General features: G+C 53.4%; 1 protein-coding gene across 4 annotated transcripts in view; it reads left to right on the top strand.

Annotated features, from left to right (window-relative positions):
* CACNA1B (calcium voltage-gated channel subunit alpha1 B) overlaps positions 1–27678 on the top strand; it is a 171399-nt gene that overhangs the window by 113029 nt on the left and 30692 nt on the right. For all 4 annotated transcript variants that reach the window (XM_066366550.1, XM_066366548.1, XM_066366549.1 and 1 more), the window contains 14 exons: positions 2136–2265; positions 2457–2516; positions 3451–3557; positions 6026–6122; positions 7673–7833; positions 10803–10940; positions 11804–12005; positions 12284–12448; positions 12756–12866; positions 13233–13316; positions 22503–22619; positions 22868–22933; positions 24179–24270; positions 26611–26755. In XM_066366550.1, the coding sequence (XP_066222647.1) occupies positions 2136–2265; positions 2457–2516; positions 3451–3557; positions 6026–6122; positions 7673–7833; positions 10803–10940; positions 11804–12005; positions 12284–12448; positions 12756–12866; positions 13233–13316; positions 22503–22619; positions 22868–22933; positions 24179–24270; positions 26611–26755 (1675 nt within the window). The remainder of the gene's footprint in view (positions 1–2135; positions 2266–2456; positions 2517–3450; positions 3558–6025; positions 6123–7672; positions 7834–10802; positions 10941–11803; positions 12006–12283; positions 12449–12755; positions 12867–13232; positions 13317–22502; positions 22620–22867; positions 22934–24178; positions 24271–26610; positions 26756–27678) is intronic.

The following is a 27678-nucleotide window of genomic DNA, read 5'->3' as shown; positions in this document are numbered from 1 at the left end:
AGAGCCAGGCAGACTTGAACACAGACACTCAGTTCCAGAGCATGCTCTTAATCCCTCTATGACCTTTGTTTGCCTCTGCATACACACCCAGTGCCCATGCATGTGAGCCCATGTGCGGCACACTGACACACATCATCCATGTGTCCTCCTGTCTGTTTACCTGTCATGGTTACCATGTATCTCTCATACATTCATTATGACACCTGTCTTCATTAGGCCAGCCAGTATTTATGTGCCACTGGCGATGTAGATGCTGGGGACACTCAGTATGAGCAGAGCAGACAGGCCCCGTTCTCAGGAGCCTGCCCTCCAGTGGGAGAGACAGGCAGCAAACAAGACCAGTAAGTGAAGGCCATGGATGTTGTTGTCGGGTGGTGCACACTCAGAGAAAATCCAGAGCTGGAACTGTTGGGGCCCTGAAATTACAGTGGGAGGTGAGGTTGGAGCAGAGATGTGAGAGGGAGAGCACTCAAGGGAGAGGCGACAGAACAAGCAAAGTGGAGCCACTCAAAGGCCAGTGTGGCCAGAGCCTGGCACAAAGGACAGCAGGGTTTGTGGGACTAGTGCCCCAACATCACCTGTCTGTGTGGCCACTCCTTTGTTAGCTACCCCTCACCCCAACAGTCTGTTGTTGATACACAGGAGCTAGGAGCCTTGGGTCAAGAGTGAAATGCTGATGGAAATGGTGGCCCTACTGCTCAACACTGATGGTGGAGGAGGGGACAGGCTGTCCACTAGATAAACAGTGTTGCAGTGATTCAGAGGGAGGGGAGGGTCAGGTCGGAGCGGGTGGGATTGGGCAGTGTTTCTAGAGTCAGTGAGCAGTCTCATCTGAAACTGAGGGGTGAGGAAGAGTGATGACAAGGGAGAACCGCTGTCTGTAGAGAGGAGAGCGATTATGGGGGTCCAGGCTGACAGCTTGGGCCCAGGGCAGCTGAAGACAGGGAAGGGGGCCAGGTGGTGTCCTGCAGGGAAACTGGATGTTGTGCAAAGACCCAAGGAGCAGGGAGACTTGTCGAGTTGGGGTGCGTCGTGACACTCAGGTTGCCCTTCAGCAGAGGCCTGTGGTTAGAAAGGCCACTCAGTTGGTGGCCCAGGTTTTCAGGAAGAGATGGCAATTTGATGAGGGCAGTCATAGTGAAGAGATTTGGAAGGGAAATCTTGGGGAGAAGTTGTAGCGGCAGAATCTTAGACTCGATGACCAAATTAGGAAGGAGCAGGAGATGTGAAGGATGACATCTGGGTGTGACAGCTGGGGGCCCTCTGAGTAGGGGAGGCGTGCAGCCATGGGCGGAGCTGGGCAGTGGAGACAGCCCAGGAGGGACCTGTGACTTCGCTTAGGAGAATGGCCAGATAGAGGAGCTGGGACAGAGCGTTCAGACGTGGAAGTGCCTTCAAGTGGCCAGCGGGCCTGGGAAGGTGTTTGTGTGGAGGCCAGAGCTGTGGGCAGTGGTGGGGAATGAGATAACCTGATAGAGTCCCTTCAAGGGAGAGAGAAGCAGGTGGGTGCAGCAGGTCCTTTCAGATAGAAGGTCCTCGGGCACAGGAATTACTGGTGTCAGGAGGAAGTCAAGGGCAGGAGGGGCAGTGAGGAGCCTGCATGGGGACTACGGCAGGGTGCAGAGGAAGCACAGTGTGTCCCTGGCAGTGGCAGGAGAGGAGGTCCTCCCCACGTGCTCCTCACACAGCTGCTCCTTCTCGTCACCCGGGATCAACCTCACGGCCCCAGCAAAGGGGTCTTCCCTGGCCTCCCAGTCACCGTCCACACTGTGTTGTGGCATTTGTTAGTATCGGAGAGTATCCTTGGCTCATGTCTACACTGTGTACTGTTGTCCTGCTCAGCCCTGTGCCCAGTGTGCGGAATGTACCTGACCGAGCAGAACAGGGGTCAGTCCTGCAGCACTCCAGCGAACCTGATGTCCGCAGGGCCCACAGTCTGGCCTGCACGCCGTAGTTTGCCGACCCTGCTGTAGGTTTCAGCAGTCTTCCCACCCCTCTTCCCTCTTCCTGGGATACCCTGTCAGGAATCTCAGTCACCACCAGTCACCTGTGGGAGAGGCCCACCAGGGGAGTCAGAGAGAGGGTCGTCTGACCCATCTCTGGGCCTTGGTGAGCCAGACTTTCCCCCCCCCCAGGCTCCGCCGCTTCTGCCATTATATTGTGACCATGCGGTACTTCGAGATGGTCATCCTCGTGGTCATCGCCCTCAGCAGCATTGCCCTGGCCGCTGAGGACCCCGTGCGGACAGACTCACCAAGGAACAACGTGAGTGCTACTGTCAAACTATGGAGGGCTGGCACTGCCAGGGTCCAGCTCCATGTCATGGATAGGAAGGGACAGGAAGAGTGTAGACATGCCCAGGATAGGAGCTGAGGCTGAGGCCTCAGGGTCTGGAGGGGGAACCTGGAGCCCCCAGACAGTTCTGGCTCTAGCATCTGGCTTCTTTTTGGTTGTAGGTCCTGAAATATATGGACTACATCTTCACGGGCGTCTTTACCTTTGAGATGGTGATCAAGGTGAGTGACATGGGTGCCTCGCTGCCCCATTCACCCTCCTCGTGGAATCTCTTACGGAGGCAGGTGGTAGGTGTGCCTTGCACCCATGCACATGTGGTTACGCAAGAGGCTGTCAACCACTAAGGAGTCACTACAGCGTTAAATAGCCTTGGCAGAGCTCCCCACACTCTTAACCAGGGTCCCCACTCCCTGACGTCTGGCTGGAGGAGGGATCCTGGAAAGCACAGCAGATGGTGCTGACGCCACTGACAGGAAAGGGCCCTGGGGTTTGATGGCAGATTGAAGACCAGCCATTACATCTCGAGCTCCACTTTCTGTGCTCAGTGTTGACAGGTGCTGCTCTCTCTGAGTTGGTGTCTGATGAGTGGCTAGTGTGAATGCTTAGGTGTGTGTTCGGTGTGGATGAGCCCCGGATGCAGGGCAGCTTAGGGTGTGCCCTGTGCACGACTCAGAGTGGCTTTGACTCTGTGCATCCACGTCACTTCTGCTTCCTCACTACCTGGGGGAGGTGTTCAGAGACCTTACAGACTTTAAATTGCTTGCCAAGTCACACCTCTGGGAGAGGCAGAACCCTTTCCCTGCTGTGGAGACGGGCAGGGTGTGCCTGCAGCCCAGCAGTGAGCCCCAAGGGACTTGGGGCCCAGGCCAGATCTCAGCCATCCTGACCATGTAGATATTCGAGGTCAATGGCATTGAGGTCCAAAAGCCCATGCGGCCCTCAAGAGGGCCTGCCTGAGTCGTGTCTCTTCCCCATGACTGGATGTGAACTGGGCCACGACCGCTTCCCTGACAGAGAAAGATCTGAGCCATGTCTATGCCTGGGAGGGCATGACCTGGGCTTTGTCACCTTCCCCCAACCCCATGACTCTGGGGTCTAACTCTGCCCTTTTTTTCTAAAGTATCCTATCCCCTAAACTGTGTTTCTCCCCCAAAGATGATTGATTTGGGACTGCTTCTGCACCCGGGGGCCTACTTCCGGGATCTGTGGAACATTCTGGACTTCATTGTGGTCAGTGGGGCCCTGGTGGCGTTTGCCTTCTCGTAAGTACCCACGTCTGCTCTGACCTGGCCAGCTTCAGCCCAGATGTGTGATGGAGTTTGGGGGCACTGCTGGCCTCCAGGGCTGTCTCTGTCTGCTGCCTGGGCTGGGCTGTGTGTGTTGTAGGACCTCGAGCCTATTTGTCCCCAAAATCCGTTGTCCTGAAATTGGGCCGGCTGGACCCTGGCTTGTTTCCTCTGTGCCTCTTGATGTCCTTTCAAACAGCTTGACTGCCCACCTGCAGCAGCACTGATGGGTGCCCAGAGCTGCAGTGCTGATGGGTGTCACCCCTTCAGTTTCTGGGCTGTTTTCTCAGGCTCCTGAGGGGATGACGCGCAGCCCTACTGTGTCTGGGCCTGTAGGCCCCCAGGGCCTGTGTGTGGTGGGGCTGAGGCAGGTGTGGGGTCTTGAGTAGAGCTGGGGTCACATGGATCAGGGGTGGGATGAGAAGCAGAGATGAGGATGCAGTGCTGAGGGATGGGTCTTCCTTTTCTCTGGCCTATGGCCAGGCCTTCTCACTGACTCTCTTCTCTTTGTCTCCCTGTTGCTGGACTCGGTAGGAGCTTCATGGGGTAATGCCTCCCTCTGTCCCCTCACACTGCCCACATCACAGCTGCCCCTCGGGGCCGTTTCATCGCTGCCTCACCACCTCTCATCACCTCCACCTCCGGGCTGCATGCTGCCGGGAGCCACGGCCCCACCCCATGCTTTCCCACTTCACCTGGACTGGGGGTCTGTGGGGCTGCAGCTAGGCACGGACAGTCCTTGGAGAGGTTCAGGGAGCAGGGTGTCCCAAATGAATGCTGGAGGCGAGGAACGAGGGCCCACAGGGCAGCTCTGGGTGGCCGATGCCACATGAGCAGGGATGGTGGACACCCTGACGCACTTTCCCACAGTCTGTTCCCCAAAAGCACGGCTCTCTTTCCTCTTTCCTCTGACGACTACTCTGAAAGGTTCAGCATCTCTGGGGGTCTTACCTACCCCCTTTCTCTATAGAGGAGGTGACAGCTTTTCCAGTGTCAGTGAGGAACTTGGAGTGGGAGTGAGGGAACCAATGAACCTAGCCGGATGGCCACAGAGCAAGGGGCTGAGCTGAGCTGGGGGAGAAGTGCAGCCTGCAGCCCCCCCCCCCCAGCACAGACTGCCCGCAGGCTCCTCCCCACGGTAGCAAGGGCCCTTTTCGTCTCCTGGAAATGAGTGTGGGGGTGTCCTTCTTTGCTCCTCAGCCTGGCAACCTGGAGGAAGCTGGTGTGGGGGGCATCTGGGTGCTGGAGCGATGCAGATGCTGACCAGCACTCAAAGGCTGAGATGTCCTCCTACCTGGAAGACTGGCGTTTCAGGGGGACTCTGATCTGATTCTGGAGAGGAGGCCCCAGCTATGGTTCTGGAGGAGGAGAATGCGGCTGGGACCCCTAAGGGTCCCTCCCCCATGGAGCCTGCCTGGGCCTTACGGGCTCACTCTCCCCAGAGCATGGCTGGAGCTTAAGGAGACTGCCTTCCCCCACCTTGTACAGATCCCTGAGCTTGGGGAGAACTGGCCTCTGAGCAGGATGGATTAGGGCCTCCAGTCCTGAGCCTTCAGCTACTCCCTGCACCCCCAATGGCAGGTTGGCTTTGCTTCGGAGGCTGGCCTCCTTCAGATTGGCAGGAGGGCCAGACCCAGAGTGTGACAGTTCCTCTGTCCCTGCCAGCTTGCGGGAGCTACCTGGGTCCCCTCTGGCTTCCTCTGTGAGGGGCCCTGATCTGGTCCCAAACATCCTGGACCTCTGAGCTTGTGTCTAGTGCCTGGAATGTTCTTTACCTTACTTCCTGCCTTACCTCCCTCCTGTTCTTTTCTTCATTGTCTTGATGTCTCTGTCTTCTCTCTGGCTCTTTTTCCTTCTCTCCCTCTCTTCCCCTCCCTCCTCTCTCTTTCTCTCAGTTTATCTTTTTTTAATATTCTCCCTCCCTCTCTTCAGGTGTCCCATCCTCTTCTCCTGCCCCTTTCTGCCAGTTTTATGTCACGTGGAGGAGTGTTAGGGCAGCTGAGAGAGGACAGGCAGGGGGTCCACACATGTTCCCTGACCTCCCTTCAAGAGAAGGCAACCCTTCCAGAGCTGTGGGGCACGTTGCCTGTAGGTCACCGTATGGGCCTCTCCTCCCCTCCTCTCTCACTCCCACTGCTGACCTCATGGGTGGAAGCTGGTTTGGGGGGTCAGGGAGTGCTGGGTGATGGAAGTGGTCTGGGGCAATAAGCTCTTCTCATCAGGACGCCCAGTGCTCCCTGTTCACCAAGTGCTGCTGACCTGGCCCTTGTCCACTTAGATGAGGCCTCTGTGGTGCCTACAAGGCTGAGGCCTCCATGCTTCTTGGTCCTCTGCCCTAAGGCCCAAGACAAAACTCAGAGGCAGCATGCCCCAGCCCTGGTGGGCTTCATGGGGAAGGGCACAGTGTGCAACCAGCCATCTGCATGCGTGGCTTCTCCTTCTAGAGGATCCAAAGGGAAGGACATCAACACCATCAAGTCCCTGAGAGTCTTGCGTGTCTTGCGGCCCCTCAAGACCATCAAGCGGCTGCCAAAGCTCAAGGTGAGGCCTGGAGTTGGGACTTGAGAGCATGTAGTGCCATGCATACATGTTGGGTACATACATTCTAACCCACATGCATCCACACACATGTGGTGGATAGGCATGCATGTGCTGTACACATGTGTGAATGCATGTGGAGCGAGCATATATGTGCTGTGCACATGTGTGTACCTCTTGTGTGGGCCTGTGCACATGTGAATGAACATGTATGTGCTGTGTAGATGTGTGGGCCTATGCAGTGGAGTACACACATGTGAGTTAGCATGGATTAGGCTGTGCATGTGCAGGATGCATGTTAGATGTGTACACTACATGTGCATACATGTATGTGTGAGTATGTATAAATGTGAATAACCCTGTCCTGCAGCTTCTGTGTGGGATAGGGTTGGCACAACTGAGGGGAACCCCCACATGAGGTTTTCTCAGACCATGTACTGTGTGGGTGGGATGGGTGCTCTCAGCTTTCTGAACACCCACACCTCCAGCAGTGTCCTGTAGGACAGTATTTCATGCACAGCTGCAGTGTTGAGAGGAAAGGACTGCCCAAGGAAGTGGGGGATGATGGGGTGGTGCAGGAGGCAGGCCCTGAAGAGTGGTAATGGGGCTGGGCCCTGCAGGGTGGGTGTGGCTCAGGTTCTGAGTAAAGGAAAGTGTGAAGTGTGCACTCCAGCACTTTGAGTTCTTCTGAAATCTAATCACTGTGTGAAGTGCTTTATATGCGTCAAGTCATTTAATTCTCCAAAACTGTGTGCAGTGAAGTACCTGTAGTTTGAGGAGCTTGGAGGTGCAAGCCTTGGGGACACAGGCAGTGTGTGGATTACAGAGGGCAGTTTCCCCAGAGTCTGTGTGTGAAGGGGCCAGCTGGGAGGTGACCTAAAAGCAGCCAGAGGTGCTGGGTCAGGTGGGGACTTGGACCTGCCATCAGGGACAGGGCCCAGGGACACTGTGCAGGTGGGCAGTGGCTGTGTTTGCCAAGCCCGCTGCTCAGTTTGTGCATGCCAGGCAGTGTCTCCGGAGGTGGCTGTGGATCTGCTGTTTTGCACTTTGGTGCAGGGTGGGGACAGCTGCTGGGTTCCCGGAAGCAGGGACTGGGGCCAGGTCAGCAGTGCAGGGAAAACTGAGCCTCCTGGTGGGGAAGGAGCTGAGAGAAAGGGCTGGTGGTAACGTGAGTCACCCCTGGGCCACCAAGCGTGCCCAAAGTGTGCTGGAGCGGGTCACTGCTTCTCTGCCCTGCACAGATCCCACAGATGGGCAGGAGCACAGTGTGGCTCTGGCAGGCCCCTGGGCAGGGGTGGGGTGAGTGGCCGTATCCCATTCCCTCTGTGTCAGCCCCTCCTGACACAGGCCAGCCTGGGCTCCGGGCTGTCATTGCCCACCTGCCCTGTGACACCTCTCTTAGCTCTGCCAGCTGCTCTGTCACATCCACAATGACCCCTTCCTTCCTGAGAGAAAAGCAGCAGGCAGCAGGTCCTCTTGATGGTCAGGGGCCCAAGGACCACACAAGGTCCTGAAGTTCTAGCGTGTAGGTGCTCTGTCCCCCACGCCTGCAGGCTGTGTTCGACTGCGTGGTGAACTCCCTGAAGAACGTACTAAACATCCTGATCGTCTACATGCTCTTCATGTTCATCTTTGCCGTCATTGCCGTGCAGCTGTTCAAGGGCAAGTTCTTCTACTGCACAGATGAGTCCAAGGAGCTGGAGAGGGACTGCAGGTGACCTAAGCCGGGCTGGGGCTGGGGGGCATGTGCCTCTGTCCCAGGGCTCCCAGGGTCAGGGCCAGCCATGCCCGAGGGCCAGGCCAGGGAGGACCTGCCACAGACGGGCAGGGACGCACAGGGGACGCTGGGGTGTTGCTGGAGGGCTCTGTAAACCCTGAAGGTGTAGGCTGGCCCTAAGGTCCGTGGCGTTGCCCAATTACTGTGACCACTCTCACTGTCCTGGGCCTGGCCGCACACCAGAGCAGACAGGAGAGGTGCCCTCTCGAGGGAGGGAAGTGGAGCTTGTGCCTGTGCGGGTACTGAGCATGGCGGCACAGCTGGCTCCTTCCTTGCCCGCGGTAGTTGTCCCGCTTGTCTGTGTGTAACCGTGCCACCACTGTCTTACCCACTGTGACTGACTGTCTTACCCCTCATGACTGATTTCAGTGTGAGGCCTTACGAGCAGTGCTGGGGGGGCTCTCCCAGGGCATGTCTCTTGGGAAACACAGGTCACAGCTCCAGGAGATGTTTACACCTGGTCATGGACTTCATTTATATTTAACTTTCACAGGTGCCACCAAATCCTTGTTTAAAATGACACTTTCCCAGCATGGATGAGGCTCCAATGTCGACATCTTGCCAGCCAGTACTAGTGTTTTCTGTCTTGCCTTTAGCCTTCCTGGTGAAGGGTTGTGGCATGTTTTTGTGGTTCAGTTTGCACCTGTGTGATGGCCTTTTCCCAGGTGGATCTACTACTTGGATGTCCCTTCCTGGGACATGTCTATGCAAGCCTTTGCCCATTTGCCTACATGAGCTCTCTTTCTTGTTGATTTGTAGGAACTCTTTAAAGCCCTGGATAGGACTCCTTTGCCAGATCTGTTTATTGGGGGCACTTTGGGGCTTTCTGTTCTTTTGATGGTGTCTTCTAAAGAACAGAGTGTTGATCGCAATACATTTAGTACACTGTGTCCTGTGTAAGAAATGCCCAGGTCAAGGAAATGTTCTCTTATGTTTCCCTCTAAAGTTATACTTTTGCCTTTCACATTTTAATTGGCAGTCTGTCTGGAGTTGAGCTTTGTGTTTTGTTAGGTATGGAGGAAGATGAGTTTTCTATAGGTGTAAACCCACTCAACCCAGCACCGTTTAATTGAAAAGATCATTCTTCTCCCAATGCATCAAATTTGTTTTGTTTTTTTCCCCCTAAAAATAGCTATTGAGATATAATTCATATAACAACCATAAAGTTCATAGAACTCATCACTGGAAGTGTGCAGTCATCTCCATGGTTCATTAGAACATTTTCATCAGCTAAATCCCACAGAGAACCTGTACCATTTAGATATTGTCCCTGCCTCCCATTTCCAGCCCTAGGCAACCACTAATGTATGTTTTGTCTCTACTGACTTATTTCAGGTAAATGAAACAATATTATTTGTGGTCTTTTGTGTTTCCTAGGTCACCCTGCTATGGTGTGTCCTGTCAGTCCATTTTATAGATGGGCCACATTTTATCTCTTTATTCATCTGGGGTTGGATGTTTGGGTTGTTTCCATCTTTTGCTCATTATGATCAGTGCTGCCAGTAACATGCGCACACATGTTTGTGTGGACAGATGTTTTCATTTCTCTTGAGTGGAGTTGATGGGTCAGGTCATATGGCCACTCTGTTTAACAGTTTCAGGAACTGCCAGACTGTTTTCCAAAGTGGCTTAAAATTCACATTCCCACCAGCAGGTGTGAGGGTTCTGATGTCTTCATATCTTTGCCAACACTTGTTATTTTCCTTCTTAAAAATTCAATCATGCCTGACCAGGCAGTGGAGCAGTGGATAGAGTATTGGCCTGGGACACAGAGGACCCAGGTTCGAAACCCCGAGGTCGCCATCTTGAGCCCGGACTCACCATCTCTCTCCCTGTCTGTCCCTATCTGTTCCTCTCTCTAAAAAAAAAAAAAAAAAAAAAAAGAAAGAAAATTAAATAATAATCATCCTGACGGGTACAAGTTGATGTCTTCTCTGGTTCTGACTTGCGTTTCCCTAATGATTAGTGATGTTGAACATTGTTCTGTGTGCTAATTGACCATTTGTATGTCTTCTTTGGAAAAAATGTCTTCAGATTCTTTACCTGTTTTTAAATGAGGGATGTTAATAATTGATTGTAGTACTTTATATATTCTAGATATGACTTACTTACCAGATGGGTAACACTTTCAAATAGTTTGTCCCATTCTGTGTGTTGATATTCTTTGAAGCAAAAAGCTTTTTTTTTTTTTTTTTTTTTTCAATTGAGAAGATGGGATGCAGAGACAGACTCCTGCATGTGCCTGACTGGGATCCACACAGAAAGCCCTCTGTGGGGCGATGCTGTGCCCATCTGTGGCATTGCTCCATTGCTCAGCAACCGAGCAATTCTTAGTGCCTGCAGTGGAAGCCACAGAGCCATCCTCAGCGCCCAGGGCCAACTTGCTTCAATCAAGCCATGGCTGTGGGAGGGGGTGAGAGAGAGAAAGGCAAGAGGGGGAGGGGTGAAGTAGATGGTCACTTCTCCAGTGCCCTGACTGTGAATTGAACCTGGGACATCCACACACTGGGCTGATACTCTATCACCAAGCCAACCGGGCAGGGCCAAAGCAAGAAGCTTTAAATTTTGATGAAGTTAAATTTATCTGCTTTTCTTTTGTTGTTGTTGCTCATAATTTTGGTGTGATATCTAAAATCCATTTGCAAATCTGAGGCCCCTTTGTTTTCTCCTAAGAGCGGTACAGTTTTAGCTCTTAAACTGAGGCCTTTGATCCATTTTGAGTTAGTTTTTGTGCGTATTGTGAACCAGGGCTCCCACATCATTCTTTTGCATGTAGACACCCAGTTGTCCCAACACCAGCTATTGAAGAGACTTTTCTTCACCGAGTGGACAACACTTTTCAAAAATCATGGTTTGTTTGGGTTTTTGTCTTGAACCTCTGACCTGTCTGTGCCCCTTGTCCCCAGGGGTCAGTATCTGGATTACGAGAGGGAGGAAGTGGAGGCGCAGCCACGGCAGTGGAAGAAGTACGACTTTCACTACGACAACGTGCTCTGGGCGCTGCTCACCCTGTTCACAGTGTCCACGGGCGAAGGGTGGCCCATGTGAGTTCTGTCATGCTAGGCAGGGGCCCAAAGCATTTGTGTGTGTTTCCATCACTCCATAGATGCCCGCAGGCCCTTGCACCTGCCAGGTAAGAGGTGGTCAGTTCTCCCAGAGCAGCCTCCTGGGGAAGAGGGAGGAGGATACTGAAGCACAGAGTACAGCACAGTGCTCTCCTGAAAATCACTGTGAGTGTCTGGAGGCCAGAAAGGGGACGGGGCTCTTTGGAGTCTCCCTGTGATGGCTCATGGGCCTCAGTTGTAGCAGCTAGAAGGACATTCTTGTTCAGAGCCACACTGAGCGACAGGGGCTTCCTCTGGGGCCAAGAGGACCACCCTCAGAAGGTAGAATCATTGCTCAGGCAGGAAACCCTGCTGAGCACTTGGATTCCTGAAGCAGGTGGTGCTAAGTGAGGGGATGGGCTGGGTGTAAGCATGTATGAGTTGAGAGTGGGCAGTGTGAGGGGGTGTGAGCCCGGAGTGAGGTGGGTGTGAGTAGGTGGGCTGGGTGTGAGTTAGGAGTGAGCAAGTGAGCTTGGTTGAGTTTGGCAAGCCAGAACTACTGGGCCTCTTCCACCTTTCCTGGGGATAAGACCTCAGGCACATGGGGGCCTCCCCTTGGAGATCCTCTAACAGCCCTGCATACAAACCCTGCTGGGAAGGTTGCCCACCTCTAACAAAGATGGCAGACCTGGGGAGGGGGTTTGGGCCCAGTGTGGCAGGGCCATCCCTGGGCTCAGCTCCCCCATTCCTCTCACCATCTTTGGGCTCAAGCATGGAAGTCTCAGCTGGGATGCAACTCATGACTTTCTCAAAGCTGCACCCTCACGGGTTCCCCTGACGCTGGGCATTTGCTCCTGGTCCAGGGTGCTGAAACACTCTGTGGATGCCACCTACGAGGAGCAAGGCCCGAGCCCCGGGTACCGCATGGAGCTGTCCATCTTCTACGTGGTCTACTTCGTCGTCTTCCCCTTCTTCTTCGTCAACATCTTCGTGGCCTTGATCATCATCACCTTCCAGGAGCAGGGGGACAAGGTGATGTCTGAGTGTAGCCTGGAGAAGAATGAGGTGGGTGCCCCCTCCCCTGTTCTGTCTGCACGTGTGTGTGGAGGCTCAGCCAGGTTCCCTGCCGGGCAGTGGGGCAGGGCCCTCGGGCTCCTTCTGCATGGGATTCCCTCACTGCCCTATCACCCAGCACACAGGGGAGACTGTGGGGTGGTCAGGGCTCAGTCGTCTTCTCTCACTGGGACTGCCTGCGAGGGTGAGGGCAACAGGTGCCGTGTGCAGCTGGTACTGCCATGTGGGGTCCCCTGCTGAGATGCAGCCACTCCCTTTTACCTGAGCAGAGAGCTTGCATTGACTTCGCCATCAGCGCCAAGCCCCTGACACGGTACATGCCCCAGAACAAGCAGTCTTTCCAGTACAAGACGTGGACATTTGTGGTCTCGCCGCCCTTTGAGTACTTCATCATGGCCATGATCGCCCTCAACACCGTGGTGCTGATGATGAAGGTGCGTCAGCATGGGGGCGGCAGGCACCTGCTGGGCTTGGGGGGTTGCCTTTTCCTTGCCACCTGTGCGGGAGCTCTGGTGCTCCCCAGCATGGTCAGCACAGGGTGCTCATTCGTGCTGCTCCCCTGGCTGTAGGCTGAGAAGAAAAAGGTTCTGGGAAGGCGTGGGGCATGGGGAGGGATGTCCTTGGCTAGGCAGGTGCTGTCTGCCCACTGTGCTCTGACAGGAGCCACAGCGGCCCCGTCCCTGTCCATGGCGGGTGTGTTGGGGCAGCCAAGCCTGTGGCCAACGGCTCTCGTTCGGGCAGTTCTATGATGCACCGTACGAGTACGAGCTGATGCTGAAGTGCCTGAACATCGTGTTCACATCCATGTTCTCCATGGAGTGCGTGCTGAAGATCATCGCCTTCGGGGTGCTGGTGCGTGCCTGGGCTCCTCTTGGCCATTTGGTCTGCATTCCGGCTCCCCTCTGTAGAAGGACCTTGGGGGGCTCCTAGTTTGGAGCTGGGAATTCCTCAAGCTTCAGGGTACACAGGACACTTAGCCCCACCGCCCACGTGTCCCCAGCCCATCTCTGGGAGGCGGTGGGGCAGGTTGCTCCCCTTGGGGCACGTGGCTGTCAGGTCTGTCGCTGACCAGACCCAGGGTGTCTGCATGCATGGCCTTATGCTGTCCCACCTGGGCAGCCCGTCCCTCTCTTTGCCCCTTCTTGAGTGGACCCCCTGGACCCTTTCCTGGCAGAGCCTCATCAGCCCCCAGACTCAACTGCCCTTCTTTCTTTCTAGAACTATTTCAGAGATGCCTGGAATGTCTTTGATTTTGTCACTGTGTTGGGAAGTATTACTGATATTTTAGTAACAGAGATTGCGGTAAGTAGCATTTTCTATTCCTCCTCCAGGGCCTCAAAATGGTTTCCTTTCAGAGGGCGCTCCCTCCTCTGGAGCAGGCGATCCCTGAGCCCTGGGCAGGAGGCCCCTCTCCACTGGTGGAGTTTGGGGATTAGGTGTTGCCTCAGCAACTGCTTGTTCTTGCATGAGGAAATATTTCCAAAACGTCTTCTAGGCTGGTATCTCTTTTAGGTTTGTGTGTGTCTAACAACTTGGCACCAAAATCATATATACTAAAATCAATAAGAAATCAGAATGTTTTAAAGTACCAGGTTTTTTTAATATATATATATAATATATATATATATATTATATATATATATATGAAACCGGAAAGAGTGATCCTGTTTAAGCATACATGGATTATAACTAAAAACTGACCACGTGCTGGGACATAAGTCTGTTTTAAAGGGTCTGAATCCTAGTACACTATGTTAGAATTAAATAGCAGATATCTATCATTTTGTTTTGGGTGTATTCTCTGGGAGCAGACACTGAGATGAAGATCTTAGGAAGTTATTTTGCAGGAAATGTTCCCAAGCAAAACCAGTGGAGAGCAGCGTCTCTCTGAGGAGATCTGGCGTGAGGCATGGAGGAGGGGAGGAGCAGAAATAGCTAGGTCATGGAGCCAAAGTCTGGGAAGGGGGTTGGGTTCATCCCCTGAGAGGGCCTACTAGAGGGCAGGGGTGGGTCCCGCTCGGAGAGCCTAAGAGCTCCGTACCATCTGTCCCTGTGGGTCCTCAGCTAAGGGCTGTTCCTGGGGCGTGTTAGGTCTCAGGACACCAGGAAGAAGCTAGAGCCTCCCCTTACCCCGAGGTGCTGGGGCTGAGAAGGACAGCAGGTGTCAATATCATGAGGCCAAACGAACGTAGGACATCTGTGCCATCTTGGCCCACCCTGCTCTGCCCACGCCTCACATTGTGTTTACCTTACCCGCCTGTCCGGGGGGGCTGGTCACACACCCTCTGGGAAGAGAGGGCTGGAGGGAGCCAGGGCCCAGCAGCTGATGGCCTGAACTGAGCCGATATTTGTCATCCCATTCCTCCTGGACCCCTTCTGGAGTCCCCTGACTGTTGCCAGCCTTTTGCTGCTCTGGGCGCTGGTCTGGTGAGGTGACCCAGACTTTCACCCTGCTGGCCATAGGCTCATGCGACTCTGGCTACTGCTGTAGTTTAGTTGTGGTTAAGACTGGCCATAGCAGTGTCCATAGTGGCCTGCTGCTTCCAGAACCCACAGGGCCCGCCAGGGAGGTACACGGTGCAGGGACTAGTCTCCCACCTCTGGGTCCTTGTCCCAGCATGGGTTACACCACCAGCCTGTTTGCCATACATGTTACATTTCCACCTCAAAAAGTGTTCCCAGAGACTAGAACATGAGTGAGCATTCCTTATTTATGTGAGGCCAGTACAGTCTTAACACCAGATTTTAAAAAGAGAGCATATGAGAAAGGAAGGCCACAGCCCACACCCACTTGTATGGAGATGCAGAGTTCTAAGCGGCACGTGACAAGTCCCACAGTGTTCAGGGAAGAAAGGACAGGCTTGTCTTGTCTCTGTGTCAGAAACTCTGGGGCTGCAACTTACTGTTAATGTGATCTTGTCACGGCACCTAATAAAACTCAGATTTTATTCATGATAAAAATTATTAGAACCTAGGAATTATCAACTTGAAGAATATTTACCAAAAAAATTCCATGCAAACAACATATATAATGGGGAAATTTGTAAAGAATGTCGTTCAGAATGAGAAGAGGACAATGAAGCCTATAAGCATTACTTATTTGCGGCATTAAACCCCGGCTCCTGGTCAGTTCAGTAAAGTGAGGGTCAGCTCTGTGAAGACAGGTGGTGTCTGTTCTCTTCACTGCTCAGAGCAGTGCCTGACACTCGGTAGGTATTCAGTAAATCCTTGCTGGGTGACTAAACAAGAAAAGTAAATAAAATGTTTAAGGGTCAGAAAAGGAGTAGACAGTGCTGTCATTATTCACAGATATCATCATTCTCTGGGGATGAAATCTAGAATAATGTGAAACTAAGGAAGGGTTCAGCTGGGTTGCTGAATATGCGATTACCCACGTTAAGTCAGTTACATTCATTACAGATGAAGTTATTTGTTAATTAATAAGTACTGTAGTCAGCTTCATAGAGATGACAGTTTCCTCCACATTGACCTGCAGATTGAAGGCAATTTTTTTTTTCTTGACAGAGACAGTCAGGAAAAGGGACAGATAGGGACAGACAGACAGGAAGGGAAAGAGATGAGACGTGTCAATTCTTCGTTTCAGCTCCTTAGTTGTTCATTGATTGCTTTCTCATATGTGCCTTGACATGGGGGGCTACAGCAGAGCGAATGACCCCTTGCTCGAGCCAGTGACCCTGCGCTCAAGCTGGCGACCTTGGGGTTTAGAACCCGGGTCCTCGGCATCCAAGTTCGACGCTCTCACCACTGTGCCACCACCTGGTCAGGCTCAAGGCAATTTCAATAAAAATACCAATTATCTTGTTTTTGTCTGTTTTGAAACTAGCCAAGCTGCTCCTAATACATAAGAAGGAGCAAAGGCCCCAAATAGTCAAGACATGTAAGAAGAGAAAGTGCAGCTGGGGTGTGGGAAGGAGGCTGCTGCCTGTGCTGTGACTTCCTGGACGGTGGCACCGGCTCAGGGAAGAGCTGAGCCAGCTCCACACACGCACGAGGGCTGGGCTGCTGCTCAGTGGGGGAACAGGGCCGCTCCCCGTCAGTGTGAGAAAGCAGACGGTGGTTCTTGGCTCACACCGTTCACAAATATCTATTTCAAATTGATGAAGGGACTTAAATAAAAGAGGCAGAGTTTGAAAACTCTTAGAAGAACATGCCAGAGAATATTTTTAGGACCTCGGGATAGGGACTGATTTGTTATGCAAAATATAAAGCACCAGCCATAACTGAAAAAATTTTATATATACAACAAAGAGTTTCTGTTTCTCATAAGAAGGAAAGGCCGTTTGTGAACAGGAAGGACAGTTGCCTCACATTCCTTCGTTTCTGCACTTAAGAAGAGTGACAGGGTGCTCAGCATGTCCTGGGACAGAGGTCAGCGCTGCGCTCTTCCAGAGCCTCAGTTTAGTGGGAAGGGGACGCACTGGAGGCACTGGTAGTGTTTCAGACCAGACGTCCCTGGGAGGGTGTCTTCCGGCTTGTGAGGATCTGGGGAGTGAGGTGCCGAGGCCCTGGCTGCGTGTGTGAGGGGCTGTGTGGAGGGAAGACCTGTCAGTCAGTTCAGCCTTTGTTCTGAGTGAGACAGGAGAAGGGTTGGAGACTTGAGGAGAGGTGACATCATCTGGCTTTTCACACCGTGCCTGCTCCGTGGGGAATAAAGGGCACAGGCAGAGGCAGCAAGACCACCTGGCACCATTGTCGCTGGCTTCTCCCAGACACAGAGCCTGAGACAAGAATTCAGTGCAAGCTCTTTATTGGGATGGTGATCTCAGGAATACAGGGGGAATGGTGACCTGAGCCAGGGAAGGAGGCAGCCAATGGAAGGTGCTGTTAGGTCAGTTGTCTTTGGGGTCCCTGCCAGGAGCTCTAAGCCCCAGGTCTCCCAGCAAGTGGCTGGGGCACTTTCACCCCCTGCTGTCTGACACTGGCAGGTCACTGGCTGGGATACAACGAGGGAGAGGGTTGTATCCCAGCCTGTGAAACACCACAGGGAGGAAGTGTGTGCTGCGGGGGGGGGGGGGGGAGTCCTCAAGCCATTGGGGATATGGGTGCTGTCCAGCTTGACTGCAGTGAGCTGAGCAATGCAGCAGATTCTGGATAGAATGGTCGCGCAGAGCTGCACACGGACAGGGATGAGTATGCAAGTGAGGCAAGAATGACAAACTTTTTGGTCTGGTCAACTGGAACAATAAATAGCCGTGGATCATCATGGGAAAGAATGCCAGTGGGACGGGTGTGATTTGACTGCTCAGAGGCATCACCCAGTAGGCAGCTGGACGAAGAACCTGGATCTTGGAGGTGATCCAGGCTAGTGACAAGGTCAGGAACTGTGAACACGTGTGCAGGTGGGTTCGAGCCATAAGATGAATCAGAAGGGAAAAGGGGGACGGCTGCGTTCCAGGGTGCACCACTGTTTGGTGACAGAGGCGTCGCCCCAGGGTGGGAGGCTTTCCAGTCCACAGGAAACACAGCCAGGTGGGAAAAGGGAAAAGGTATGAAGGGGATTTGGCACGGAAGCATAAATTGCCAGTTGCCATAGGAAGAGATTCTCAGTCTTACCTGTATCCAAAGATGGACAAAGAGAAATGACACTGAGAGGCCACTTCACACCCGCAGCTTATCACAGCAGAATTCTCACACTGCCTGCAGCAGGGAAGCTGCTGTAAGCTCAGGTAGGCAGCAGAGCCTGGGGCTGCTGCTCAGCAACTTCACCCTGTCCCTGCACTCGGGTGTGTGTGCCAGCTGTGCTCACAGTGCATACATGACATGCACACGAGTGACCCCAACACAGTGCGGGACCTCTGTGCACTGTCCACGCACAGGCCTCCCACAGCACAATCCCAGCACCAAGGGCAAGAATGGGCAAGGAGACCCAATTTGAAGTTTTTTATGAAACAGTAAAGAAGCAGCTATTCACAAGAATTAAGGGTGGTCTCTACATCTGGGGGGAAGAAGGAGACAGGCAGGGCTTCAGAAGTGATGGTGACACTATTTCCTATGCCATCTGATTCTTACAGTATATGGATATTTTACTACTTTTCTTCAAGGTGTGTGTGCAGATATTTACATGTAGTCTTTTTTATGTGGCATGTTTCATAGTTTTAAAACTCTAATCTGAATAATTGAGGCAAAAAGCTGCCGTATTACCAAAAAAATAAATAAATTAAGGTTGTTCCCCCAGTCGATGGCACTGTGCTGTGGCCCAAGGGCCTTCCCTTCCTGGTGCTCCTCACAGGCGGTTGGCACCAGTGTTCCTAGTTGCACCTTTGACTCAAGAATCTCTTCCCCCGATAAAGGGGATGCAGCACTGAGCTTCCACCTGGTCTCTGGCCAGAGATGGTGATGCTGAGAGGGCCTGGCGAGGAGGAGCAAGCAGGGGTGCCCAGCCCACATCACAGACGGGAAGCCTCCCAGAGTCCACACACATGGCAGAGACCTGGAGCGGCCCAACACCTGCCCCTTAGCTGCACACCTGAGCCAGGCGGCTTGTGGCTGTTTCAGACTTGCCCTGAAACAGCGCTTGGTGGCAGCCACCACAGGCTGAGAGAGGACTACGAGGCTGGGTGGGCCCACTGGCCTGGGGATTTGTGGTGTTCTTTCTATTTGTAGTCACTTCATATGTCACTTGGTGCATACACTTTTTTTTCCTTAGGCAAAAATATTAGTGTCAGTTCTCATCCCCAGCTCAAAAAATGAAATAAAGCAATAGTCGTAACCAGGGTCACGTAGAGAAAACAGTCCAAGCATAAAACTGACATTGATTTCTTTGCCTAGAAATAAAAACTAAGTGTCTGAGTCATTTTGAATTTGCATTACAAACAGGAATGCAAATGAATGTCATTCTGTCTGCATAACCTACAGATGTCAAAACTATGTTTTGATGCATTTTAAGCAAAATTCAGTTTATCAAAAAGCTAAAATTTTCCAGTGAAGTATTCAGAGTTTGAGTTTTGCTTGTGTTGATGACTCATTTTCTCCTTTGTTTTCTGTTTTTGTTCTTGATTTACCTTAACCTACCTGCTGACTCACGCCATCCAACCAACATACAACGCGAAACCCATGTGTCCGTCTGTATGTTGCGTACCTGCTGCTCAAACACCCCAATGTGTAAATAATGTGCAAATATTCATCCATGAAAACATCACATGTAGGAAACGGTTGGTTTCATGACTTTAACTGTTCTTAAAAACTCCTTACTTTGCTTGCTCTGCTCGGTTGTGTCCTGTGAGCCTTCGCACTGCCCTCCTGAGGTGTGTGGTCAGAGCTCGGCTGCATCCAACCCTCTGGCCTTGTGCACTGTCCCTCTGTCTGGGGCCCAGCAGTGGGAGGCTGGTCGTGCCTTGGTGGGTCTTCCTGTTGGAACTGGCACAGATTAGGAGACTGTGCCAGAGGTGAGTTTGACCCTAGTCCCTGTGGAGTCCATGGTTTCTGTTGCACATGCTGCCAGCAGACAACAGTAGTTTCCTGTTCTGCCCAGGGGCCTCTGACTGAGTCACCCCTGCTGTCCCTCCTGGAGATGCTTCCATGTGGGGTCGGCCTGGGGCCAGGGCCCAGGGGACTGGAAATTTAGATTTCATGATTCAGAAGGGCTGTGTAAGGCCTGACTGAGGAGGGAAAGGGGTCGGCCCCAGGAGACAGTGGAGCTCAGGGTCCACGTCACTCAGGCTCACTGGCTTGTGTGTGTGCGCCCTTGGCTGGAGAGATTTGAGGAGCAGACCGAACTGAGGCCGTGGCTGGAAAGTCATAAAGTAGCAAATATTTGAGATGCCCCTTGCAGAGGTGATGTTTGTGAAGAGGTGTTTCACAGTTGGAATGGAACCTCATGGGTTTTGAGAAAATGACATTTGATGCTGCATGGGCTCTGACTCCTGTCCCCAGCCCTGTGCTCACAGCAGCCTGTCCACACATACGGTGCATGTATGCATGGGTCTTTGCTTAGTATCTCTTTCATCAGCAGCCCCATGAGAGTGAAGCCAAGTGGGAGACTGGAGAGCTTCGCACGCACTGGACCTTGCTCCAGCACGGCGGGGCCTCAGCGGGTCTGCACAGGTCTCGGGGTGTCCTTTGCTTTGCTGTGACCTTAACCAGAGGCAGTGATGTACTTGGATGCAGGGGACACTGGTCTTGGCATAGGGTCAGTATATCGCCTTTGTGGGGTGTTTCACAAGCCCTTTGTGCTTTTAAATTCCCTTTTCAGTGTCCCCTCCCCAGGGGTCACTTTGGTCAGGGGATCTGAATACCCTCTTCTCCTGGAGAAGGAAACTAGGATTCAGAGGAGCCAGGGATCCTCTTGGTGACTCATCTGCCACATCAAGGCAGATGCGCCTTGTGGTCCTCTGGGCTTTTCCTGACTCGAGTGGGTACAGTAAGGCCAGGCCTGCTTTTTCAGTGGGTGTAGCTGTCCCAGGTGCCACAGAAGCCATGGACTGTGGGAGGGTGGCCAGGTGTGTCCACCTCCAAGGAGTTGGCTGAGTCCAGAGGTGACCGTGCACAATGGTGGGGAGGCGGTCGCGTGCTGCCCTGCATGCAATCTGTGTGGTTGTGCCTGGCAGCCCCTGCCCAAGTGCAGTCACCGTTCCATCCGCCTTCATGCCGCGCTTGGGGTGTCTGTGGCTGCTGTCATCATCTGTCCTCATGGCTCTCTAGGGTTGTCTGTCTCTTGCCAATCCCACCCCTCTCCTGAGTGCCCCCCAGAGCCCCAAGAAAGAAGCCTGGGAGGAGAGATAGGAACTGGAGTCACAACTAGAAGGAGTAAGTGACTCAACCAAACATGACCTTGGCATTTGTCACAAGTAACTTGGATGAGCAAGCCACCTGCCATCTTTGAGCATTCCTTTTTCTCACCCCAAACCTTGTATTTTCTCCAATATGTATCTTTGTCTGCCAGCTATGAACACATCAATTAGAGCTAGGGTGGGGCTGACTGTTCCCACAGTCCTGGCCATGCCAGACCCACCTGAGCAGGTACTTTCAGAGTGGAGACCCCCCCCAGGGAGCAGGAACTTGGCCACCCCTTCCTTGCTCAGTTGTGTTGTCCTGGCCTTGTGCACAGTCTCCCTCCTGAAGAGACTAGCCATCAGAGATTCCTCAGGGCCCCGGGATGCAGACAGTGAGGGCATCTCCCGGCCATTGTGCACCACTGGGGCTCTTTCCCCCTGAATGGCAAGTCAAGGAACTGGGGGCAACCTGCACCTTCCAGGTTCCCACCCAGGGATCAACTTCTGTTTCTTACAGTTGACTCCTCCTCATGCCCGTTGACAGCTCCCCCTATAGCATTGCCCAGAACCCGCCCTGCCCGTGGGCCGTGTCCCATGCAGCCATAGGTCCCTCACCAGCAGGGGCCAGAGTCCCCAGCCACCATGGTGGAAATAGATCAGCCCCTAAGAGAGGGACGCTTCAGGGAATTGGCAGACAAGGTGCGTGTTGGGGCCACTGTCCCTAGAAGCTAGAGTAGTTCCCATCTCCACAGATGGCCACCAAGACCAGACAGGCAGCTCTGGAGTGAGGCCGTAGCCCCGCATGCTGCTCTTAACTCTGCACGCTGCTGTCACAGCATCTGTTCTTTCCTCTATTTCACCAATGAATCTAGCAACAAAGCCTGTCTAAGCCCAAGCTGCTGGCCTGCTCCATAGCAGACAGGCCAGGAGCTGCTCAGACTGGTGGGCTCTGGTCCCTGAGCAGATGGGGTGGAAAGCTGCCTTGTCCACAGCACCCCATCTACTTGGGGACACTGCTCAGTCATGTTGCCTGAAAGGGATATGCCAATAATTCAGGGTGTCCCAGGCCAGGCGGAAGCCTCACTCCCAGGTCATCAGTGGAGGTCAGAGAGTATTGGTTTATTTTTTAGCTCTATTTTGAAACCTTGGACGGGGGAGCAAGCCTAGGTGTCCCGGGTCCTCTGGAGCAGAGACCTGTTTGTGGATTGCAGAGGTGGCTTCCGTGGTGTGAGCAGCAGGACTACCTAGGTGACTGGTCTGCAAGGGACTTGAACGCCCCCAGAGGAGATGTTTGACCTTCTGTGGGGTCCTCTGGGCAGGGCCCTTGCTGGCTGTGTGGGGAAGGGAAATGAGACCACCAGCCGGAGGCAGGTCCCTTCAGAGGCACTCAGGAGAAGCAGCCCTGCCCAGCACCTGGACTGTTGGCCGTGTACCACCGCAGATGATGTCGGCTTCACCTGGCAGCAGGGAGCTGCTTGGGAGACCGCTTCTCTGTCCCTCCTCTCAGGCGGGGGAGCCAAGGGTGGGGACCGTCTCTGATCTGCTGCATGAGAACTGGTTTGTGATGACACGCTTTCCTTTCGGAAGGTGTTCTGGTGGCCGATGGCTGCTCAGACTGTGGAGCAGTGACTATGTTTGACCCTTGACCCACTGGCTTTCAGGACACAGGGCTGCAGGGACAGGTGGGTGGGGGTGTTCTTGCCTGCTGTGCAGGAGGCCGATTCCGGAAGGTCAGACAACATCCTTATTTCCACAGAACAACTTCATCAACCTCAGCTTCCTGCGCCTGTTCCGCGCTGCCCGGCTCATCAAGCTGCTGCGCCAGGGCTACACCATCCGCATCCTGCTCTGGACCTTCGTGCAGTCCTTCAAGGTGAGCTGTCTGTCAGGCCCCACCCAGCACCCACGCAGCCCCACTGAGGAAGGCTGGAGGGCGCCGTGCACACCTGTGGGAACCTGCTCTCTTGTTTGTGAAACCTTGTGTTACCCAGAGATTGCCCTGTTCATGCTCATTCTGAGTGGGTTCCCCTGGTGGAGGCGCCTGGTGTGGTCAGTGGGGGTGGGTCTGGGGTCAGCCACCACTCATTGTCCTGGCTGACCCACCCTCCCTGTGTCCGACAGGCCCTACCCTACGTGTGCCTGCTGATTGCCATGCTGTTCTTCATCTACGCCATCATTGGCATGCAGGTGCGCAGCACGCCCGGGTGAGGTGCTTGGGCTCCAGTCCCCTGGGCAGAAGAGCACTCACTGATCATGGTCATTCAGTTATTAAATGACAAGTTGACACTTAGCAGAGCTTTCTGCAATCCAGGTACAATGTCAGCGCTTCATGAACTTAGTCCTCAGAAAGACTGCTCTGTGATTGAGGGCGCTGAGGCACCAAGGACGGCCGCCAGCACATGGTCTGCTCTTGGGTGGCGTCCCAGGGTGGACATGTTTACGTGGCTGCTGGGCCCGTGGGAGTGAGCGTCTGAGCTCATCTGTATGACACGCAGTGGCCTGAATAGCAGCAGCTGGTCGCTGTCTTAGTCCAGTTCTGAACGACAGACCTCCTACTGCTCTCCAGTAGATTATACACAATCAAAGCCAACCACAGGGACCAGATCGCATCCCTGATTCTTTCAAATGTAGCTTACATAATTGAGATTGTTTTCATTTTGCCAAAGAACACTTTGTTGTTTGGAGAAATGTAAAAGATACCAGAGTATCCCTGTTATAAAGCTTTGGCATCTGGCCACTTCCCACAGTAGGCTGGCAGGTGGACCAAAAGGCTAGAAGGGTGGGAGGGGCCGGTGTCCTAAAGGTGAGCAAATGGATGTTTTAAACTGTCAGGGATTGAAAAGTTCTCTTGCTTTAAAATTTGTTGAGCTTTGATGGTTGTACAAAATCATGGATGTCACTTAACTGTGTGTTTTGTGGCTATGTGACAGTTCATAAATTTTTCAGCTGGATTCCAGATTTTAAGCTAAGTATAGTTCCTGATCATCTGCATTTCTAACCTTAAAAAACAAATTAAGTGTGTAAAATTCCCATTGTGATATTTGCACAGAAATTTTAAAAGAAACTTTGAAACAGCTTATTAGAGCTGTTACCAATGTAACAATCACTTTGGAAGCATTGATGAATGTGAACTTGAAGATGCTTCCTGTCTTGTATGAGGCAGAGCCTGTACATTTAGTTCTAGGTTCTGTTTTTACAGGTCACACAGACTTGCTCAGACCCTGGGCTGCACACGTTGGCTTTTCTCGAGGGTTTCTCTGCCTTAGAAGCTCACGGCTGATGCCCTTCTAGCCGCATCCACATGGCTGTGGTTCCCAGAGGGGTGCTCTCAACAGGGCAGCACCTGCCCGGGGCCTCAGTGCTTGCACAGCCCCTGCCTGGCCTTGGCTCCAGGAGCAGCGAGTCAGCCTGCAGCCTGCTTTTCTATTCCAGGTATTTGGAAACATAGCCCTGGATGACGACTCCAGCATCAACAGACACAACAACTTTCGGACATTTTTACAAGCACTGATGCTGTTGTTCAGGTGTGTTGTTTGGGAGGTCACTCAGACTCAGGGGCTCCTTTGTTGCAGGTGGAGAGGCTGCACAGCAACCCAGAGGCCACCCCTCCAACCCTCGGGTCTTTCTGTCTTCCTCTCAGTAGACCTTCCAAAGGGCTCTTGGGGAGAGGACACCCGGTGGGGAGGTCACCCTGAGGGCCTGGGCCAGGCTAGCCTCCCCCCTCGCCTCTGCTCTCTGGCTGCAGCCCAAAGGCCCTGGTAAAGCTGCTGCTGGGAGGTCTGGGAGAAGATGATGCCCAACAGGGCCTTTCTTGATGTGCAGGCCCCAAGCTTTTCACCTGCTTACTGTATTGGCCACAGGGGCCTATGGGGTCAGGGAGAAGCCAGGGAGCAGGCGCTGCCTGTGACAGAGGTTAGAGTTTCTCGGTGGCCCAAGACCCCAACAGGCCAGAACTGCTGATCTGGGTGCACCTGCATCTGCCACTGTCGCTTACTGGAGCTGCTGTGCCCTAGGCTCTGGGGTGCAGCCAAGCCCCCGGCTGGAACCTCGAGGGGCACAGGGCTTGTTTCTGGCTCAGGCTCCCCAGGAAGGCATGCTTGGCACCCGCCACCGTTCTTAGGCAGGGTACCCTCTGAGGTTGGGGGCGGTTGGCCATCCCAGTTTGAGAACGGGGGCAGGAGCACAGAGGAGGAGGGGGATATGTCCTGCTGCTTCCAGAGTGTCTCTTGTTTAGCCCCGCCCACCCTGTGACCCAAGGAAAGAGCTCTGTGCGACTGCAGGTCCTTCCTCCAGGTTCCGGAGGTTTTGCCCCACGTCCATTTACTTGTAGGGTTGTGTGGGCCGCCCTGGGATGGCTCGGGGCTCTTCCCTGTGCTTGTGGTCAGCAAAGACCAGTTTGCTTTGCTGAGCTGCATGGAAAGAGTTTTCTGCTTCAGGTGAGCAAACACCCTGAGGCTACAGTTTCCTGATGAGCGTCCTTTTTCTGGACTTCAGCTGGGACACATCATATTTCTTCACTTACTAACATCCCTGCTTGTGGCACTGAGGCCCTGAGGCCAACCTAGGAAGTCAGCACTGACTTTAAGCCTGGGGTCTCACAGATCTTTTCCTCCTTAATCTTTCTGTCACATGGGGGCACTTGCACCTGTTGAGCGTGTGTAGTCTATACCAGCTATCCTGTAGGAAACTTTTACTCCTGGTCATCATCAGTGGGGCATGGGCCCAGCCTCTGCCCAGGGCAGGACACACAGGTAGGTGCACAGGTGCCTCTGGCCTGCCTGCAGGTGTAGTGCAAACCTGGCCCCTACTGCTGGTAGCCTTGCCCAGGAACAAAGGTCTGTGTCAGAGGGTCCTTCGGGTGGCTGGTCAGCGTGAGGTGTCTGTGGTGTGTTCAGGAAGCAGTGGAGGGCTTGTGTGGCTGGACTGGACTGAGCAGGATGGTCGTCAAAGTCAGAGAAAGGCAGGCAGCAGCTCACATGGGGCTGTGGGCAGTCATGTGAATTTTGGCTTTTACTGTGAGGGACAAGATCTGACCAGAATCTAGTGTACCTGCCAGGCTGCTGGGCAGGGCAGAGCAAAAACATGTCAGGAAACCGTTGAAGCAGCTCAGGGCGGTGACTGGCTTAGCCCCGCTGAAGGTCAATAAGCTGATGGGTGAGATGTGGTAGGAGGGAGGTGCAGGACACAGGGTGATGACTGAGCAGGTAGAAGGATGGAGCCACTATTCCCTGGTTCAAGGAGGAATGGGCTGACCGTGTTGGGAGGTGAGAGCTGCAGTTGGGCTGTACTGGTTCTGAGGTGCCCATGGAGGGCAGTCCGCCTGGTGCTCACTCTGCTACAGTGGGTTATTTTTAATAACTTGAAATGAGCAATTTCAGAGTCTGATGCCAAGCTCTGGCTCGTTGCTCGGTGGATAGAGCCTCAGCCTGGCATATGGATGTCCTGGGTTTAATTCTCAGTCAGGGCACACAGGAGAAGCCACCATCTGCTTCTCTTCCCCTCCCTCTCCCCTTTCTCTCCCTCTGGCTCTCTCACAGCCAGTGGCTCGATTGGTTCAAGCAGTGGCCCCAGGTGCTGAGTATAGCTCGGTTGGTCTGAACATCACCCTCAGGCACTAAAATAACTCGGTGATTTGTGTGTAGGCTCCAGATGGGGTTTGCTGGGTGGATCCTAGTCAGGGCGCATGTAGGAGTCTGTCTCACTGTCTCCCCTCCTCTCACTTAAAAAGTCTGATGCCAGAGAGCTCTTTTCTAGAAGCAGCCTCTGTCAACCAAACATGATGCCTGTGCAGGCTCGCTCTGCATGGGAGCCCAGGCTAGTTCCGTGCCGTCCTCCATGGGCCTCACAGCTCGCCCTCCCATCAGGAGCGCCACCGGGGAGGCCTGGCATGAGATCATGCTGTCCTGTCTCAGCGCCCAGGCCTGTGACGAGCATGCCAATGCCAGCGAGTGTGGCAGTGACTTCGCTTACTTCTACTTCGTCTCCTTCATCTTCCTCTGCTCCTTCCTGGTGAGTCCATGCAGCGCCTCCATCCTGTCTCCATCTGTTATGGGTCCCCACTTTCCAGGAGCCCCGACTTGGATTTGTGTCCACTGCAAGCTGACTCCTCAGAGATGACGGCCTCATTCCCCCCAGAGAACCCCCCTGTAGGGAGCTCCCCGGAGCCTGACCTCTGTGGAGAGGGCTGTGGGTTTCCGTGGAGCAGCTATCCCTTTGTGTTCGGCTGTTAGAGGATGTCTCCTGTGGTGACAGGACATGGGGGACAAGCCTCCTGCCACTGTGTGGGGATGGGCATGGGAGCCTGTGGGTCTGGAGGAGCAGTCAGTGGGCTGGTGCCAGGAGTGTAGGCTTCATTCCAAGCCAGCAGAGCCCCTTGGGGACAAGAGCTGGGCAGGACACGGTCGGCCTGACATGTCAGAACCTCACTGTGGCTGCTGTCCTGTGGGCCTTGTCCTCGGCTGAAGCAGAGAAGGGAAATGAGCTGGAAGCCCAGTCCCCCAGCATCTGCTGGCCAGTTGTGGGTCTGTTGGGTTACTCATACTCTGAATCACTTGGGTCTGGTTTGGTGTGACAGAAGCAACGTTGGGAAAAACAGTATTGTGATTTATGGGCTGTGTGGCAGGACCAAGATAGGTCGGGATTCAGTCACCTTGATTAGAGTAGAGGGGCACTGACAGAGCAACAGAACTGAGAAAAGGACAGCCTGCTCACAGCCATTGACTTAGCTGTTATGCAGGGTCCTGTGAACGAGTACTTGTAAGTTTTTCAATCTTTGCAGCAGTCCTGAGGTTGGTATTATCACAATGAATAAATGGACACTAGGAGATGTCAGATATTTTGATTAGCCTGCCTTTGTTGGAGTAGACAAATTCCTAGAGTGTCACAAATTACCATAATTGACTAAAGAAGAAGTAGAAAATCCAAATAGACCT

This window comes from Saccopteryx leptura, chromosome 2 (genome assembly GCF_036850995.1).
Source record: "Saccopteryx leptura isolate mSacLep1 chromosome 2, mSacLep1_pri_phased_curated, whole genome shotgun sequence".
In the NCBI taxonomy this organism is placed as follows: Eukaryota; Metazoa; Chordata; class Mammalia; order Chiroptera; family Emballonuridae; genus Saccopteryx; species Saccopteryx leptura.
Note: the sequence above shows the minus strand (reverse complement) of the source record. Positions and strands in the feature narration are given on the sequence as shown.